The 18,940-nt window shown below is 40.2% G+C and overlaps 1 protein-coding gene across 1 annotated transcript; it reads left to right on the plus strand.

Annotated features, from left to right (window-relative positions):
• Positions 1–2,810: 2,810 nt before the first annotated feature.
• LOC308303982 (uncharacterized protein) lies at positions 2,811–16,693 on the plus strand. The gene is made up of 12 exons (XM_080748531.1): positions 2,811–2,950; positions 4,019–4,193; positions 11,384–11,561; positions 11,986–12,049; positions 12,461–12,815; positions 13,335–13,465; positions 14,109–14,151; positions 14,245–14,294; positions 14,594–14,668; positions 15,695–15,773; positions 15,904–15,961; positions 16,251–16,693. The coding sequence occupies exons 1-12, from the start codon at positions 2,946–2,948 to the stop codon at positions 16,289–16,291; spliced, it is 1,254 nt and encodes a 417-aa protein (XP_080604657.1). The 5' UTR covers positions 2,811–2,945; the 3' UTR covers positions 16,292–16,693.
• The last annotated feature ends 2,247 nt before the right edge of the window (positions 16,694–18,940 follow it).

Raw genomic sequence — 18,940 nt, forward strand, 5'->3', positions numbered from 1 at the left:
TATGGCAAAGATGGGAGTCCTCATGGAAAATAGGCATTACATTTCGGATAACACGGTTCTATTGACAAAGAGACATTCATGGATTTATATTTAAAAGTAACATTTATTTTCCCCCCTGGACCCAGGGTATGGCAGCTGCATACCCCTGCCATACCCAATTGACGCCCCTGCTTTGTCTGTATGCAAATATGTCCCACGCATGTCCCGCCATCCCACATTGGCAAAGCTTCACGGGACGCTTAATTAAATTAACTCATAAATAGCGCTGCTCATTTCACACTGGGTGTGATTTTTATATTGATATTGATATAACCGGAATATGTATTTATTTCTTTGTTTTATGTGTTTTGTAATATGTTTTTGTGTAAAGCCCAGTAAGACTGATTGACATGGCATCAGCTACTGGGGATCCCTTTCAAATAAACAAATCAAATTTAAAATAATAAAGGTTTTACACCTGTATCAATTTTGTTGTTTTATTGATTCTGATACTATTGTTTCAGATTTGTTAAGCTGGTACGATTGGGCTACGGTCTACAACAAGAGGAGACACCGACATACATACATACATACCCAGCCGATTACAGTACACACACACACACACACACACACACACACACACACACACACACACACACACACACACACACACACACAAACACACACACACACACACACAGATATCTCCATATATGGGCATAAATGGGCCACAGACACAGACGGGTACAATGGGTATAGCATAACTGGGTGGGGCATGCATTTTCAACTTGCAGTGTTGCCGACTCGCATTGTTTGAGTAAGCAGAAAGATATGATAATAAATTAGACGGTTCAAGTAATAGTTGCAGAAAAGGCAGTGTGCACCTAATACTAAATACTGACACTACTCCTAAATCATTATATAATCAATTCCATTTCCATCACAGCCGATCATCCGATCTGGTTCTGTTTTGTGCGTCTTCCTCAATCACTCCAGTCCGTCCTGCCACATGCATGCCCTGCCTCCCCCACCTCATCCATAAACCTCCTCTTGGCCTTCCTTTTCCTTCTCATATGCAGCTATATATAGGTATAGTGCAATATGTAGTGCAAAACTGAATAACATAATTGCGCAATGTGTCATTTCCTTCACAGAATAAATGTATGCCTGCCAACCCATAGACAGACTGTTAGTTTTGCTCATATTATAGGAGGATGAAGACATTGTTGACCTACATTACTTGGCTTCTCAAGTCTGACAGACTTCCTCTGACAACAAGAAATTACAGTCCTTTTATTCCAGCTTGTGCCTTGGACTAGCCTTGTGGAGCAATTTAGTGGCCTTGTGGAATCCACTGGGAACTGAATTCCGTCTAACCATTTATATTATAAATGGTAAGATATTATAATATCAAATAATAATATATACATTCACACTTGTTCTCCTCCTTCTTAGCCATATGTGGTAAGAATTCTGGAGATGTTGCCATACTGGATGACGTCATCGGCTGATTATCTGTAGAAGACCAGCCTTGCAAGCTGGTAAAAAGAACCCCACAGGTGTCCATCTGATGAAATCCAAGAGCATCATCATTCAGGTATAATTGTTTATTTTACTGGCGTTTGCATATCCTGCATCACCATGCCTATTACGGTCAAGTATGTTATCTTAGATAACATACTTGACCGTAATAGGCATGTATCTATGGGGTAATTGTCACATACTTGACCGTAATAGGCATGTATCTATGGGGTAATTGTCTTTTAGATAACTTATCTACTTACAATTACCCCATAGAGAGGGGTCTGTATTTATGTTGGCTAATAAGTGTGATTGCTATAGGCAAGAACTTTTGTGTCACCTAAAGTAAACCTGTTTTCATCTAACTTTTCTTTAATCCCAAAAGTCCATTGAGTTCAATGGAAGTTTTTTGTAACCTTTTCTGTAACCCAAAACCCCAAAAGTCCTTTGTGTTCAATGGACTTTTTCTGTCCCTTTTCCGATTGGACAATATCATGTCCTTTTATGCAACAATGTTACACAAACATACTGTTATTATGTATGTTCAAGCCAGACTTCAGTCAATTGCATCTATTTTATTAGTATTCATTTTGCCTGTGTGAAAATAAACGATATATTTGATTGGTTTAAGTGGTATTCTAAGTTGCATGTCGTGCCAATGCTTGCCCAGCAGGTGGTATCACATGAGAATAATGAAACTGTGACACAAAATGTGACATTGTGGCATTTGGAGGTTCTCAGCTTAATGGGCCAACAGCGCAGGTGCAAGACACACATTCACACCCACACGCACACGCACACGCACACACACACACACACACACACACACACACACACACACACACACACACACAGGGAGGCCATGGTTAGTCTGGAAGAGGCACCACATGTTCTGTAAACAAACAACATAACATCTCAACTCCCACAAAGGCATGAAGGGAAAGGGTGGGTTGAGAATATGCAGTTGAAAATCACACAATAAAAGCCTTATTAGTGTCAATTTGTAATCCTGAGAGTGCACAAACAGTAGTAACCACATGGACTGTGAAAGGTGTGACAGGTCTATTTGGTTGTATTCATTCAGTGTTAAATTACTTTTTTATGATGGGTTTTACAGTGTATGTGAAGGGGGGTTGGGGTGGCAGTCATGAACATGTATTGAACGTGCAGCGTGCTGCTATGCGCAGAGATGAGACTAATGCAGGAGGAAGAGCGAGCAAACAAAAGCGGTCTAGGAAGTGAGCAGCAGACAAGGTCAGAGGTTGTGGCCGTGTTGGCTGAGAGCAGAGAGAGGTGTAGCACAGTGTGACAGCGCATTGAGCTCGACAGAAGGGGAACTGACGAGGAAAGAGGAAGCAAGTGAACTTAAAAGTCACTGAAAGACGTAGATGCATGGTTGAGTCGAGCTAGATTTGCCACCAGGCAATCATCACAGTATCGCAAACATGGGGTGAGTACAGCTGGCTATATGGTCCATATTTCTGTCTCTACTGATACTATAGCGTGCCTGGTAGTGTAGAAGCTTAGATTCATACTTTATAAATCAGGCAGAAGTCAGGAAAGAGGAGATATTAGCACCTGTCATGGTGAGCTATTATTCCAGTATTCATTATATGTAATCAGAGTGGTGTTGGTAAACCATTATTTAATGTATTTCTCATGCAAATTTGTTTGTCTGTGCATGAGGAATTGAATATGTTATCCATAACAGGAAACAGCTGTCGAAATATTATGCTTCCTATACTCTTCGGACGTGCATCCATTTCATGAATTATCTGCAACACTGAGTGGATGTTGTCTTGATTGCAGTTGTCATTGTAGATCATGAAAATGCATCTGATATTCATAATCAGTTGGTAAGATACTGAGATCAGTGAGGCCACATCAATGTGTGTGCGTGTGTGCGTGTGTGCGTGTGTGTGTGTGCGCGTGTGTGTGTGTGTGTGTGTGTGTGTGTGTGTGTGTGTGTGTGTGTGTGTGTGTGTGTGTGTAACTCTACTTGTTTCAGCTAGAGATTACTTCTGCTTCAGAACAGTTAATAAGAATGTATTTGTATATATTTGGACATCTAACAATGTTTAGTTATTAGTCAGTTTAGTATCACTACCTGGCAGGGACACTGAGCCACTCCATATTAGGCAGTGTGGTGGTAAACACAGGAAGTGGTCAGACGAACCTGAGAAACTCTGGGGAGGAAGCAGAGCTTTTACAAAGGCTTCGTGTCTAAAACTGTAACCCTTGTCTTGGCACTTGTCGGGATGCCAAGACTACAATTCACTTTCTCACGGATAGTTTACACATTTCCACAGTTTATTACCTTAATATGTGACACATTGAGCACATGCTCACATAAAAATGACATCATATATAATGATAATTATAACAATGTTGTTATAACATTGTCCTGAGGACTTATTTTAAATTCATTATTATAAATACTGTACATGGGTCTTTTTCTCCTCTCCTCTCCTCTCCTCTCCTCTCCTCTCCTCTCCTCTCCTCTCCTCTCCTCTCACAGTGAGAACAGTGTCTGCCAGGTGCGGGCTACAGTCATGATGTATGATGACACCAACAAGCGCTGGGTGCCAGCAGGATCTGATGGCCCGGCTGTATTGAGTCGTGTTCAGATATATCACAACCCTGCCAACAACACCTTTCGGGTGGTGGGCCGCAAAATGACGGCCGATCAGCAGGTAGGTCCCGACATATGCATACTGTATTAGTCCAGGAGTCTTCAACGTTTTCAGGCCAAGGACCCCTTAGTTGAGAGAGAGATGAAGCAGGGACCCCCCACAACCTTTTCATAAATGTAGTTTCATTGTCTGACCGCACCATCAACTGTGTGTTTTGGATTCATGTTAATATATGTTTTCAGATATTTAACCACTTGAGCCGTCAATACTTAATAAACTTACACTGTACTTAGTCTGCTCTTTTCCTCCTCCAAAGCTTTTTGCCGAAAATAGCCGATCTACAAGCTCACAACTGCGAGGCGTTGTGAGCTTGTAGATCTGCTATTTTTGGCTAAAGTTCTCAGAACGTGGACGCTAGGGTTCAAGTGGTTAATATAAGAAAGGGGACAAAAAACGAGTTCCTATCACACAAATATTTGGAGGACCCCCTGTAGTAACTCTGAGGACCCCCTAGGGGTCCCAGACCCCCTGTTGAAGACCCCTGCTGTATAGTCCCTATAGGGCAGAGAGGGCACTGTTCTTCCCTTTTCTTTGATGGCTAGCCAAATTGCTATAGGGCAGAAAACGGTTGCTTTCCCTGAAGTGGAAAATAAAATAACCAGTGCAGTTATCATTTACATTCTCTCTCGATTAATGCTAGCGCCTGACCAAGATATGGCTACTATATACAGACATATCTTGGTCACTGCATTCTCATGTTGTGTTTCTTAGTTTTGTTTTCTTGACCATGGTTTAACTGGTATCCTGTTCCTTGAGGCGTTACACCAGTAAAGCCCCACGCATACTCCAGTTTTAGGTGAGTAGCATCTCACCTTTTGGGTGATAACACTGTTGCGTTGGTGATTCAATGTTTGAATGCAACACTGGGTGATAACCTTATCACCTAAATGGTGATAAGGTTTAGAAAACTACAACGCAGTGAGTTGCTATTCACCTAAAACTGGAGTATGCATAGGCCTTCAGTGGGGTCCAGGGAACCCCAGGGGTCCTTGGGGGGTTTCCAGGGGGTCCCCAGCATAAATAGTTAATATAGCATCACAATCATTTTAACCATTAAATCCAACTAGAAAATACATTTTCGAAGATATTTTAAGTGTGCCTGCAGCTCGCTACTTTGGCTATTCATCATAAATAGTAGATCAGTGCATCACTTTCTGCAGCGCAAAATATTTTCAGATGGGGGTCCGTGCCCAGATACATATCAATTTGGGGGTCCTTGACATGCAAAGGCTTGATAACCACTGCTCTACACCACTCTCTCTGCGATTATTTGTGATTATTTAGCCTTGCATATGTTGTGCATTGCTCTGGATAAGAGCTTCTGCTAAATACCTACATTGTAAAAGGTCTCAGTCATTACTAGTCTCAAATTTCTCAATAGTGCAAGGCATTCCAGTGAACTCAAACCACACAGTATTTCACAAGCTAGTTTTGGTGAAGAAACAACATTGCATATTGCTAGTGTGAACTACAGTTATAGATCTATGAGGTGGGTTTAAACATAGGCCTACCTTGTTGAAAGCAAATTCTTTGTGCAAACCTTTTTTCTTGGACTAAGATTCCCTACAAATGTGTGCTTGTATGCATGCCTAAGATTTTCAGACACATTTTAAACCACTTAAAGGGATATTCCACTTTCAAAAAAACTTTTGGTCATTTTATCGTCTAATCAGGCTTTTATGAACACCCTGAACAGTTTTTAATTTACTTCATTCAATATTTAGATATTTGATGTAAATGTTATCAGGCCCTTCAGGCCCAGTTCCTCTCCACATACACACCCATTGTAACTTCAAACTCCATTTTAACCATGATAGATTAATTAAAAACACCCATTATTTTTCTGGTGACTCATAGTAACCTCCTAATACGTGAGCAGGCCGTGTTTTTTCAATAACTTCTTTAATTTATTTTTAATAATCCTTTTGGAAAATGGAAAAAATATTATTAAAAATAAATGAAAAGGTTATCGAAAAAACACGGCCTGCTCAAGTATTAGGAGGGTATTATTATGAGTCACCAGAAAAGATAACAGGTGTTTTTAATGAATCTATCATGGTTAAAATGGAGTTTGAAGTTACAATGGGTGTGTATGTGGAGGCCTCCTGCTGGAGGAGGGCCTGGTAACATTTTCATCAAATATCTAAATATTCAATCAAGCTAATTAAAAACTGTTCAGGGTGTTCATAAAAGCCTGATTAGACAATAAAATGACCAAAAGTTTTTTTGAAAGTGAAATATCCCTTTAAGCTCCATACTTATCGCACGATTAACACAGAAAACAGCTGAGATAGCTTGTAGACATGCTATTTTAGCTATTTTAGATTGTTTTGAAACATTTTCAAAAATATATATTTCCAGGGTCCCCAGTTAAAATATGATTATTTTGGGTGTCACGGCCACGAGCTGAAAAGGTTGAGAACACTGCTGTAATGTGTTCAGTTTAGCAAGCACAGGTGGAAGTTAGTGGTTGTGTAGTCTGGTGGCGTTATGAAGCACCATGACTAACTTCCTGCTCTCCAAAATCTCCTTTCAGTGCTTGAGGTTTTACAGCACGATCACACCACACTTTTATTCTACCTGGATGCATTTCAATGGGAATGGTGCGTCTTTTCGCAGAAATCCACAACTGACAGTAAACCGCTCCATTCCCATTCAAAGCAGCCAAAGGTATGGCTCCTCCATACCTCCAAAACCTGATCAACCCCTAGTCCCCTACAACCCCACCCGTTCACTCAGATCAGCCAACACAGGGATGCTGACAGAACCCTCGCTAAAAACCCCAGGACAAAAATCCACTCGTCCTAGACAATTTGCCCTCCTGGCCCCCAAAAACTGTGGAATAAACTCCCTGTCGCACTTAGAACTACAGACTCACTCCCTAGCTTCCGCCGTGGACTGAAGACTCACCTCTTCAGACTCCACCTAAACCCATAGCACTACTGTAACACTCCCCTTCCCTCAATGACCATACATGAAGCTAAATAGCATTTTTAGGTTTTAGAATTTTATTTTTACTGATTAGGTGCATGGTCTACCTATGTTATTGTTTTTCTAGATTGATATTCCTATGCATTTGTTGCTTTGGATTAAAAGCGTCTGCTAAATGCCTAAATGCCTAAATATTTAAATGCATTGGCAGAATCCACCCTCATAAGTACAATAAAGGTGCGGTGTGACTGTGCCCTTGCTGTATTTTCTCCAATGGTGGAAAAAGTAGTCAGATTGTTTTACTGAAATAAAAGTACCAATACTGCAATATAAAAATAGCCTACTCTGTTACAAATAGATGTCTGGAATTCAAAATGTACTTGTGTAAAAGTACAAAAGTATTGGCATCAAAAGTAAAATGTATACTGTTTTTGAAAATGGCAGATCTACAAGTTAGCAATGCTTCGCATCACATTGTGAGCTTGTATATCGGCTACTTTCAGATGGCCACACATAGGGCTGAAGTGGTTAGGCCTGCCCTACTGTAGGTTTTATAATAATAATCAAAATCTACAAAGTAACTCAAAGTTTCAAATAATTGAACAAACAATATTTGCCTCTGAGATGTAGTGGATTAGAAGAAGTATTGAAATTTGGTAATACTCGTACTTTAATACTAGTAAAATACCTCAAAATTGTACAGTAAGTAGTAAAGTAAGCCTTGAGTAAGTACTTAGTAAATGTACTTACTGTAGTTATTTAAAACCACTGCTACAGTAACTTCCTGCTCTCCAAAGTTTCAGTGCTTGAGGTTTTACTGTATTTTCTCTGCTTCCTGTCTCCTACCAACACAGTCCCTGCATGGTGCGTTCTTTCTGGAACCTCTACTAGGTTCTAAGCTAAATGCTGGTGATGCATACTGTACATAGATGCTTCTTAATATTCATCTTAAATAGATGGTTCATATTTCAGTAAAGTGCAATGTTCTGGTAGAAACACACACCAAAAATAAATAGGTGCACACACTGGGCTCTGAATTTACCAACATTTACATAAATACATTGAAAATGTACAAACGTTTGAATCACATTTTCCTTTTTATGGGGCTAACATTTGGCGAAGATAGCAGCTCTATAAGCTCAGAGCGCGTCCCATTTGTGATGCGTTGTGAGCTTGCAGAGCGGCATGAATTGGTGCAGAGGGGAAACATTGCAGAAGTACAGAGCCGATTCTTATCAACTATTATAGACGGATATGTTGCCCTCTTATAATGAGCATTTAGTGGAGACCAATTAGCCAAATCAGCAAATTTCTCAGCAACTTCCTGGTGCTGACGTCAGTTTTGAAGGGGAAACTAACACAGAAATCGCTGGACTTAAAGCCAACAAATCATTATTTTGAACGGTAAAGTAAATTATAATGCTTTGTGCCTTTTACTATCTTATGTTGTTGATCATGCTAGCCGTATTTTATACTTTACTATTCGGAAATTGCATTAAATTTGCGATTCCTGTGTTAACTCTATGGGCTTTTAGCAGGGTTATACCCTTCAAAACGTGACTCCAGCACCAGGAAGTAGCTGAGTGCGCAGGCCGTGAATAGGGCTAATTATATATAGATATGGTTGAAAAAGGCAAAGTGTTCCTTTAAACATAATTTCCAGGGTCCCCAGTTAAAATATGATTATTTTGGGGGTCACGGCCACGAGCTGAAAAGGTTGAGAACCACTGCTGTAATGTGTTCAGTTTAGCAAGCACAGGTGGAAGTTAGTGGTTGTGTAGTCTGGTGGCGTTATGAAGCACCATGACTAACTTCCTGCTCTCCAAAATCTCCTTTCAGTGCTTGAGGTTTTACAGCACAATCACACCACACTTTTATTCTACCTGGATGCATTTCAATGGGAATGGTGCGTCTTTTCGCAGAAATCCACAACTGACAGTAAACCGCTCCATTCCCATTCAAAGCAGCCAAAGGTATGGCTCCATATACCTCCAAAACCTGATCAACCCCTACAACCCCACCCGTTCACTCAGATCAGCCAACACAGGGATGCTGACAGAACCCTCGCTAAAAACCCCAGGACAAAAATCCCCTCGTCCTAGACAATTTGCCCTCCTGGACCCAAAAAACTGTGGAATAAACTCCCTGTCGCACTTAGAACTACAGACTCACTCCCTAGCTTCCGCTGTGGACTGAAGACTCACCTCTTCAGACTCCACCTAAACCCATAGCACTACTGTAACACTCCCCTTCCCTCAATGACCATACATGAAGCTAAATAGCATTTTTAGGTTTTAGAATTTTATTTTTACTGATTAGGTGCATGGACTACCTATGTTATTGTTTTTCTAGATTGATATTCCTATGCATTTGTTGCTTTGGATTAAAAGCGTCTGCTAAATGCCTAAATGCCTAAATATTTAAATGCATTGGCAGAATCCACCCTCATAAGTACAATAAAGGTGCGGTGTGACTGTGCCCTTGCTGTATTTTCTCCAATGGTGGAAAAAGTAGTCAGATTGTTTTACTGAAATAAAAGTACCAATACTGCAATATAAAAATAGCCTACTCTGTTACAAATAGAAGTCTGGAATTCAAAATGTACTTGTGTAAAAGTACAAAAGTATTGGCATCAAAAGTAAAATGTATACTGTTTTTGAAAATGGCAGATCTACAAGCTAGCAATGCTTCGCATCACATTGTGAGCTTGTATATCGGCTATACTTTCAGATGGCCACATATAGGGCTGAAGTGGTTAGGCCTGCCCTACTGTATGTTTTATAATAATAATCAAAATCTACAAAGTAACTAAAAGTTTCAAATAATTGAACAAACAATATTTGCCTCTGAGATGTAGTGGATTAGAAGAAGTATTGAAATTTGGTAATACTCGTACTTTAATACTAGTAAAAATACCTCAACATTGTACTTAAGTACAGTAAGTAGTAAGTAAGCCTTGAGTAAGTACTTAGTAAATGTACTTACTGTAGTTATTTAAAACCACTGCTACAGTAACTTCCTGCTCTCCAAAGTTTCAGTGCTTGAGGTTTCACTGTATTGTATCTGCTTCCTGTCTCCTACCAACACAGTCCCTGCATGGTGCGTTCTTTTTGGAACCTCTCCAAGGTTCTAAGCTAAATGCTGGTGATGCATACTGTACATAGATGCTTCTTAATCTTCATCTTAAATAGATGGTTCATATTTCAGTAAAGTGCAATGTTCTGGTAGAAACAAACACCAAAAATAAATAGGTGCACACACTGGGCTCTGAATTTACCAACATTTACATAAATACATTGAAAATGTACAAACGTTTGAATCACATTTTCCTTTTTATGGGGCTAACATTTGGCGAAGATAGCAGCTCTATAAGCTCAGAGCGCGTCCCATTTGTGATGCGTTGTGAGCTTGCAGAGCGGCATGAATTGGTGCAGAGGGGAAACATTGCAGAAGTACAGAGCCGATTCTTATCAACTATTATAGACGGATATGTTGCCCTCTTATAATGAGCATTTAGTGGAGACCAATTAGCCAAATCAGCAAATTTCTCAGCAACTTCCTGGTGCTGACGTCAGTTTTGAAGGGGAAACTAACACAGAAATCGCTGGACTTAAAGCCAACAAATCATTATTTTGAACGGTAAAGTAAATTATAATGCTTTGTGCCTTTTACTATCTTATGTTGTTGATCATGCTAGCCGTATTTTATACTTTACTATTCGGAAATTGCATTAAATTTGCGATTCCTGTGTTAACTCTATGGGCTTTTAGCAGGGTTATACCCTTCAAAACGTGACTCCAGCACCAGGAAGTAGCTGAGTGCGCAGGCCGTGAATAGGGCTAATTATATATAGATATGGTTGAAAAAGGCAAAGTGTTCCTTTAAACATAATTATAGGCAACTTTAAGGGACAACTTTTACATATTATTTACATGCTAGACGATATCTAAGCAACAATATATTTTTGCTCTTTTGGAAACGACAAAAAAAGATTGAAACATTGTAGGTATAAAGATCCATTACTCCAGCCAAAGACACTATTGATAAAAGAGGAGCACATAAGGTCAATTTGTTACTTTTGACTTTTGTCTCAGCCCCATCTAGTGGGCATTTACCCGTATTGCAGTTAGTTCAAACTAATTTATATTGTGACACAAAGGTAGGACACACACTGGAAATTCACATCCTCCCTGCAACCTCGCAACCTCTCAATTCAACTTGTCTTTTTTTTTTCTTTCTATTTCTTCGTTTTGTGCCAGGTGGTTATCAACTGTCCAATCGCTAAAGGGCTGAAGTACAACCAAGCTACTCCAAACTTCCACCAGTGGCGGGATAGCAGAGGGGTGTGGGGGCTGAACTTTGGCACCACTGATGATGCCACTTTGTTTGCCAACACTATGACACATGCATTACAGGTGGTCAGTGGAACAGACTCGGGTAAGTGCAGCAAAGTGAGGATTGGACCATACATATGGTTTGGATTGCATAGCTGCACTGAACATAAACATAGATGCATATTAGGCCTGAAAGGATTGTGAATAGTGGGTCTTAAACCACCATTTATAATTATTATTTATTTTGCATTGAAAGTGGGGCTTTCAAACATTTCTCTACAAAAAAGGAGAGCCTTTAAGATTATTAAAGATTGAAAAAGAAAAGCTTCATCATGATTGACTAATCAAAGTCTATAGCACAGAAACTCTCAGATTGTAACCATTGAAATGTTTTGTCTAATGGGGGGGTTTTAAAGTAATTTTCAGGACAATTATAATCTCAGAATTAGGGGTGCCTAATTTTATGTAGAGAATATGATGGCTCATATGGCTTGACAACAGTCCCGTTAACATCTGCTCTCCACCAGGTCAGTCGTCTCTTCCCCGTCCGAGGAGTGGACCCACCCCAGAGGAGATTGAACAACAGAGGAGGTATTTATACCTGTCATATTCATTGGCCACCATTGCCGCTCTAGATCAGTGGTTCGCAAACTTTTTAGCCCTTGACCCAAAAGAGAAATTAGACATTTACCCCTCAACCCAAACCAAACTAGCGAAAATAGCAGATCTACAAGCTCACAACGCATCGCTTCACTCCGCGTTGTGAGCTTGTTTATCAGCTATTTTCACTACTTCTTAAACATTTGTTTTCTAATTGATAGAATTACTTAGAATTGTCTTTTATTTATTCATTCATCTTTTTGGGTCATGATTTCTTTTTTAATAATAACCAAAAACAAAATGAAGGAAACAAAACATTAAGGGACCCATAAAAATGTGTCCGCGACCCACTGTTAGGGAACCAGTGGTCTAAATAAAACGTATCCGTCTCGTCACACACAGACTAGAGCAACAGAGGCAAGAGGAACAGGAGCGGGAACGCCTCGAGAAGGAAAGGCAGGCCGCCGCCGCCAGACAGGCCGCCGCTGCCCCACCTCCTCCTCCCCCTCCGCCCGCGCCTCCCAGTGGCGGCCCCGCCCCACCGCCGGCCCCACCCCCGCCCCCGGCCGGGGGACCGCCCCCGCCCGCACCTCCACCGCCTCCCATGGGTGGGGGCGGTGGAGGTCCACCAGCACCCCCACCACCCCCAGCCGGAGGAGGAGGTGGTGGTGGTGGTGGTGGGGGAGGAGGGGGGCTCGGCGGAGCCGGAGGGCTGGCATCGGCTTTGTCCGGGGCTAAGCTGCGCAAGGTGGCCAAGGTAAGGGCTCTCCAGAAAACGTTATTCTACATCAGTGTTTCTCAAACTTTCAAATTTCAAGGTCGTCCCCATAATATAACTCTGACAGTGTACAAATGGAACCAAATGAACCCGTGAGGGTTCATTTGGTTCCATTTGTACACTGTCAGAGTTACAGATTTGTGTGGGTCAATTTAGACCCCCCCTAATTTCGTGTGTGGGGCCTCTTAAAGCTTCGGACAAAAGCTTTTAGGGGAGGGGCATAGCTACTGGACTTAAATTAAGTAATGCAAATGTTTAACAATAATTTAACTCTTGAGAGTTGAGACTGTAAACTGAAAACCAAATGGACCCGTATGGATCTATTTGGTTTCATTTACATCCCCGTCATTTAGCTGGGGACCACCTGGAACCCTCCCAAGGACCACTGCATGGTGGTCCCTGGACCACTGGCTGAAAACCACTGTTCTACATGACCAGCTCGAAATAAGCTGCTGTTGAAACGCAACGGCTTCATGCAATGTCTCTGTGTGCTCATAGGCTACGGATGGAACGCCTGCCCCAGCAGCAGCTTCCTCTTCAGCTTCATCTGGAGGAGGAGGAAGGGGAGGAGGGGGAGGAGGAGGAGGAGGAGGAATGATGGGAGAGATGGGTGCCATCCTTGCCAGACGGTAACTTAACCACTTATAAGTCCTATTATGTACATCCTCAGAAATAGTTGGTGATCTTGCCTGGGGCAGTGGTTCAAAACCTTTTCAGGCTGCGACCCCCAAAATAATCATATTTTAACATGGAACCCCCCCCCACCCTGAAGAGCACTAAGAGTTGAGGAATTACATTTTTATGACACGGTTCTATTGTGAAAATACCGTAGCAGATTTACATGCTCTGTGAGCATGTAGATCGGCTATTTTCACAATTTCTGCCTCTGATATTTGACAACTTGGCCTATGTTTAATTTGCCATTTTAGAGGTATTCTAGGTATTAATAAGTCCTTGAATGAATGTAATAATGTCTCAATAGTAAAGAAATATGACTTATCACTAACTTTTCTCTCTGTGCCTAAGACAGCAATGTGCCAAACCACACCTAATTTTAATACATACGGGGCGTGCAGATGATGCAAAAGTACACTAAACAAAAATTGTAAGAGAGAAAGGTGGGATCTGAACAGGAATTGTCTAAAAAAAGCAATCAATGTTCGCTCGGTACAGTAAGTGGTAAGGACGGTTGTGGTATGGCTATGTGTACCTGTGCACTGGAGCTAAGGTACGCGTGTCTGAATGCGTGTGTTGTGTCTCTCATTTAAATAGAAAGAAGGCTTCAGAATTGGCAAAGACGGCGGAACCTAACAATGTAAGTCTCCTGTCAGTTACGTTCTGTTGAGCAGCACTTATTTGTGATCACATGGCACAATACAATGTAATCTAATATTACCTGTGTCTACAGGATGTTTCTGAATCCAACAAACCTCAGGAAAAGTCTGCCACCATGCCTAGGTAAGATTCCATTCCTTTAATTGTATATACTGTAGGCCTACAGTACATAGTTGCAGCCGTACAATCAGGTGCAGATATTTCAGTTAATTACAGAACATCACGGCCAAGCATTAACATAATGAACAATAAACTATGCCCATGGAAATATGACAAGCATGATGCATTGTGAGCTTGTAGATGTACTATTTTATTTAGTTGTGTATTTTATACTTTTAAAATGTTCGCCTACAATGATGTGCCCAAAATAGGGAAGTCATGAGTGAAAGTGGTTCATTTTGTTTCTGCATGTTTTGAAACAGACCCAAGACCTCGTCAATGAACAACCACGGTCCCAGCTCCTCTGCTACCTCGAATACCACTTCTACACCATCCTGGTATACACTCCTTTATATTTTGTCACTTATCTTGGCTACACAATCAAATCAGCAGTGTCAATGAGAGTGTTCAAATGTTTTTTTATACACTGCCATGGTGTCAAACAGTGAAGTGAATAGTTCAATAGCATTTAGTGGAGGCTGTGGAGTACTTGCCGAAGTGTTGCTACAGCAGTTGGTGAACATTGTTTTGTGTCCGGCCTTGTAAATAAGAATTTGTTCTTAGGTGACCTGCCTGATGAAATAATTTTTTTTGTTTTGTTTTAAGAATAATGACGAGTGCGTGGTCAGCCATGTACAGTTGGCCTACTGCTTTGGCAGTACAATATTCTGAACTACTGCCCAGTGGTCTTTTGCCAAAACGGCAATGCCCACTGCTGTATTTTAGTCAACAACTCGCCTTGATTCAATATTTTTTTACGCTCAATACGTTGCTCCCCTGCACAGTACAGCTTGTGCTATGGTACAGAATACTCTTCTGTTCACTGTTGTTTAGCTGAATGCTCAACTTAAGGTAAAAATGAGGTTACTTATATGTGACATCTTTACATCATTTTAAATTGGAATGCCACTTTTCATTCCTTTGTGAACTTTTTAGACCAGTGGGTTTTCAGAGTTATCTGGTTCAGGGCACACTTGAACATCTTGAATGGGTGGGCGGCATTTGCATTTACAGAGCATGTTTATTCCGGCTTGGATCAAGTAAATACAGTACTTCGAGTTCCAATGTATCTGTATCACAATGACAATTCAACATTTTAAAGGAACAATATCATGACATTCTAAGTATATATATATTTTTATATTAATGTTATGCATCAATACAATCATTGTGTGTTGCCCATTATTTGGGGGGCAATTGCAATATCCTTATGGCCCACCAGTGGTTGGGAATAGCTGGGTTAGACATTAAAGCAGTTGTTGTTCTCTGTCTGCCATTTTTTTTTTATCTTTATGAATTTTTATACATAAATATAGTGTGTAATGATTATCATGTAATGTGTCCTGTCCCTCTCTATCTATCAGGAAGAAGCCTGTGAATAAGGCCCCGTCCTCAGATGCCGGTGCAGGAAGTGACCGAGCTGACATGGAACAATTGAAACAGGTTGGCCATCCACTTCTGCTCAGGGCACATCACAAACCCAAAGGCATAATGGTATGCTGTGTTTTTCCATACTGTACAGGCGACTAGCTTATCTGTCCAATGATGTCTGTTTATTTGTGTGTTTTTAAAGGAAATCCTTGAAGAAATGAGAAAGGAGCTTCAAAAAGTTAAAGACGAAATCATCGCAGGTGAGTTCCAAAGGAGGATGGATTATCACACTCTGTTTAATGGCATTATTATTAGCTTTTGAATCCCACATAAAAGCAGTTGTTACTGTTTCTCTCTGGACATTGGGAAATCAGAGTGGTATTCCATTAATTGTCATTAACATAGCTAAAGTATTATGTATTAAGTTATTCTTTTAGTTTCCTCAGTGTTGTATTAAGGATTTATACATGTGTTGTTATCATATAAAAAGGAAGCAGCTGAACTGATGTAAATTGTGTCTTATGCATGTTATTCCTCACTGTCTTCCAGCATTTATTCAACACATGCAAGACAGGGCGGTTCACGGATGAATAATCTACTTGCACACACATCCGGTCATCAGGCAATAGAAGACAAATAGATGTCAACTTTCAAGATTCCAGAAAGACCCAAACATGGATATAGAATTTTTTCTTATTCTTTTTTTAATCTCCAGTACCCAAGTTGGCTATTTTGTATTGTACCATTTTCACATAGCCTAAATATTTATTTTATTTGTATTTTATCTTTTATTTAATCAGGTGAATCCCATACTGAGATTGTTATCTCTTTTACAAGGGAACCCTGGCCAAGAAAGAAAACAAGCAAGGTTTAGAACATAAAATACAATACAACGCATAGCCAAAAACTGAAATTACACATGAATACTTATTACACATTAGTACAAACACAAGTAAAACAGCTGCAGATTCTGTAGACGGGTAGTGGCAGTTGATGGCTTTACAAATGTCGCATTGTGATCTTTATATATATATATATATATATATATATATATATATATATATATATATATATATATATATAAAATGTTTTTTAGCACTGTTATTAGTGTGCTTCACATGAGCTAGCAGCTAGCTATGCTTTTGTGCAACATGTTCGACTACCAAACAGGGCATCATATCCCCCCGTGATCTTTGGCGCCCCCTCAAGGGCGGCCCGGAAGTGGTTGGGAAACATTGCTGTATAATGATAAAATCCAAACGTATGCTTCTTTTCATCAGGTTTCTGTAACTTAGGCCTACAACCTGCTTTCCTCGGCATGCTATGTGCTGTGCACCAATTGTACTGCACTTTTGTATTTTTACTGCAAGCACTGTGAAACAAAATGGAAACTACTCTTTTAATGATAATAAATTAACATTTTTATTTAAATATCATTGAAAGATGTTTTTATTATGCATGTTCAAATTGATTTGGAGAAATTCACCAATGCCCAGCACAAATAATGCCTAATTTATCCTCCATCTCATGCCAGTGTCACATGCTGAAAATATCAATTCTCCAAGCTCAAAATATGCTGCATCCATGACACCTGTATGCAAGAATGTTGTATGATGAACTATAGATCAGGCTTATTGCTGTGTGAGAGGGTTATGAACTATGGGTTAGAAAATGCTACTGTATTGCCATGGAAGGGGCGTATCAGACAACAGACCTCCAGGCTCCAGCACACTCATCTTATATCTTGTTAAGCACTGATTTATCATTAATGTGAAAATAACAATGTATCTGTAGCAAGCAGGGACGTGCAGAGGATGTTAGAGAGGCAGGGGCTGACATTTCTAAAAGGGCCTTTTGGTGAAAATATATATAATATATAATGTGCTCCTTCTATTTGTGCTGTGTTTTTTCTGTATGGGCTATGGGATACCTGAATTTCCCTTCTGGGATTAATAAAGTATCTATCTACAGTATTGAAAAACCTCAGCACTTGAGTCAAAGTAGATATTCCTGGTCAAAAGGGAAAGTTGCTCTGTCAAATTTGTTAGTGACCACAGAGAAACTGTCAATGCAAATCAGTAAGTCCATGTCCAAAAGAGAAGATTGTGATTACTGTGTCCTAGTGTGATTGTGTAAAGAAAAGAAAAGAAACAAAACACGTTTGTTTAACTTAGTAATCTGTGCAGTTTGCAAGAAGTTAATAATTGTGTAAATCTCAAAAAATGGCAAGCAAAGGTTACTAGCAGGGGCATATGTTGTTCCTCAAGAATATTTGTTTGACAATGTGTGCAATGCAGTCTAGGACAGTGATGTCCAACTTCAGGCAAGGTGGATTTCTTCTCTAAAAACAGTAATAATATTATTACTGTTAATATCGGCAAAATCGCGCTCATTCGAACGACCATCATTTCGACCAGAGGATTAGTGACTCACTCCACGGAGGTTAGGGTTAGGGTGAGGGTTAGAGTCGGGTGTCGAAAAGATGACATATAGTAACAGTGACACGCGCCCGTTAATATATGCCATTTTTGAAAACAAGAAAAAGAAAAGAAAATTAACAAAGCATGTATTGGAGTTAAGACTCACAATGCTTCCAAGGAAATTAACAGCAAGACATTATTGTCATATAATATCATACAGTATGTAGGCCTAATACATCTGCATTATAACTCCTATGGAATATACCAGGGGTGTCGCACCAAATTCTGGGCCCTGGGTACAAGGATTCACTGCGGGCCCCCCATGAATGTTCTTCATAGGGGGAGAGGGTTTAACCCATTTAGACTGGGAACGCATTATTACGCTACAATTTTGTGCTTTAACTATCGAAAAATAGCAGATATACAAGCTCACAGCGCGGCACCGAGTTCTGCGCTGCAAGCTTGTAGATCTGCTATTTTTGAAGAGTTGTGAAAATGGGTGCAAATCTTTAAATATATTTTTTTAAGCGAACATTTGTAACTCAAATTTTGTTTCAGGGGTCCTGGAATGTCAGTTTGGTGGTGAACTACTCCTTTAATGGTCAAATCTTAACTAAAACACTGGTTCTCTACCCATGGGTTGGGACCCCCAGGGGCGGTCCCCAAATTATTTTGGGGGGTCCCCAGATTATTAGCTTAATGTGAAACATAGTTTTCTCACTCAACAGTAAACAAACCAACATACAGTAAGTGTATTAGAGGGTAGGCCTATCTGCACATTTCTAAAGTGACAATTTAAGGACTTTTAAGACCCTTTTA

This window comes from Nannobrachium achirus (assembly GCF_963921795.1).
Source record: "Nannobrachium achirus genome assembly, chromosome: 19".
NCBI lineage: Eukaryota > Metazoa > Chordata > Actinopteri > Myctophiformes > Myctophidae > Nannobrachium > Nannobrachium achirus.

Coding starts and splice junctions, on each gene's coding strand:
- LOC308303982 (XM_080748531.1), top strand. Junction 4,194..11,383: donor AAATGACGGCCGATCAGCAG/GTAGGTCCCGAC, acceptor GTTTTGTGCCAG/GTGGTTATCAACTGTCCAAT. Junction 12,050..12,460: donor GAGATTGAACAACAGAGGAG/GTATTTATACCT, acceptor CGTCACACACAG/ACTAGAGCAACAGAGGCAAG.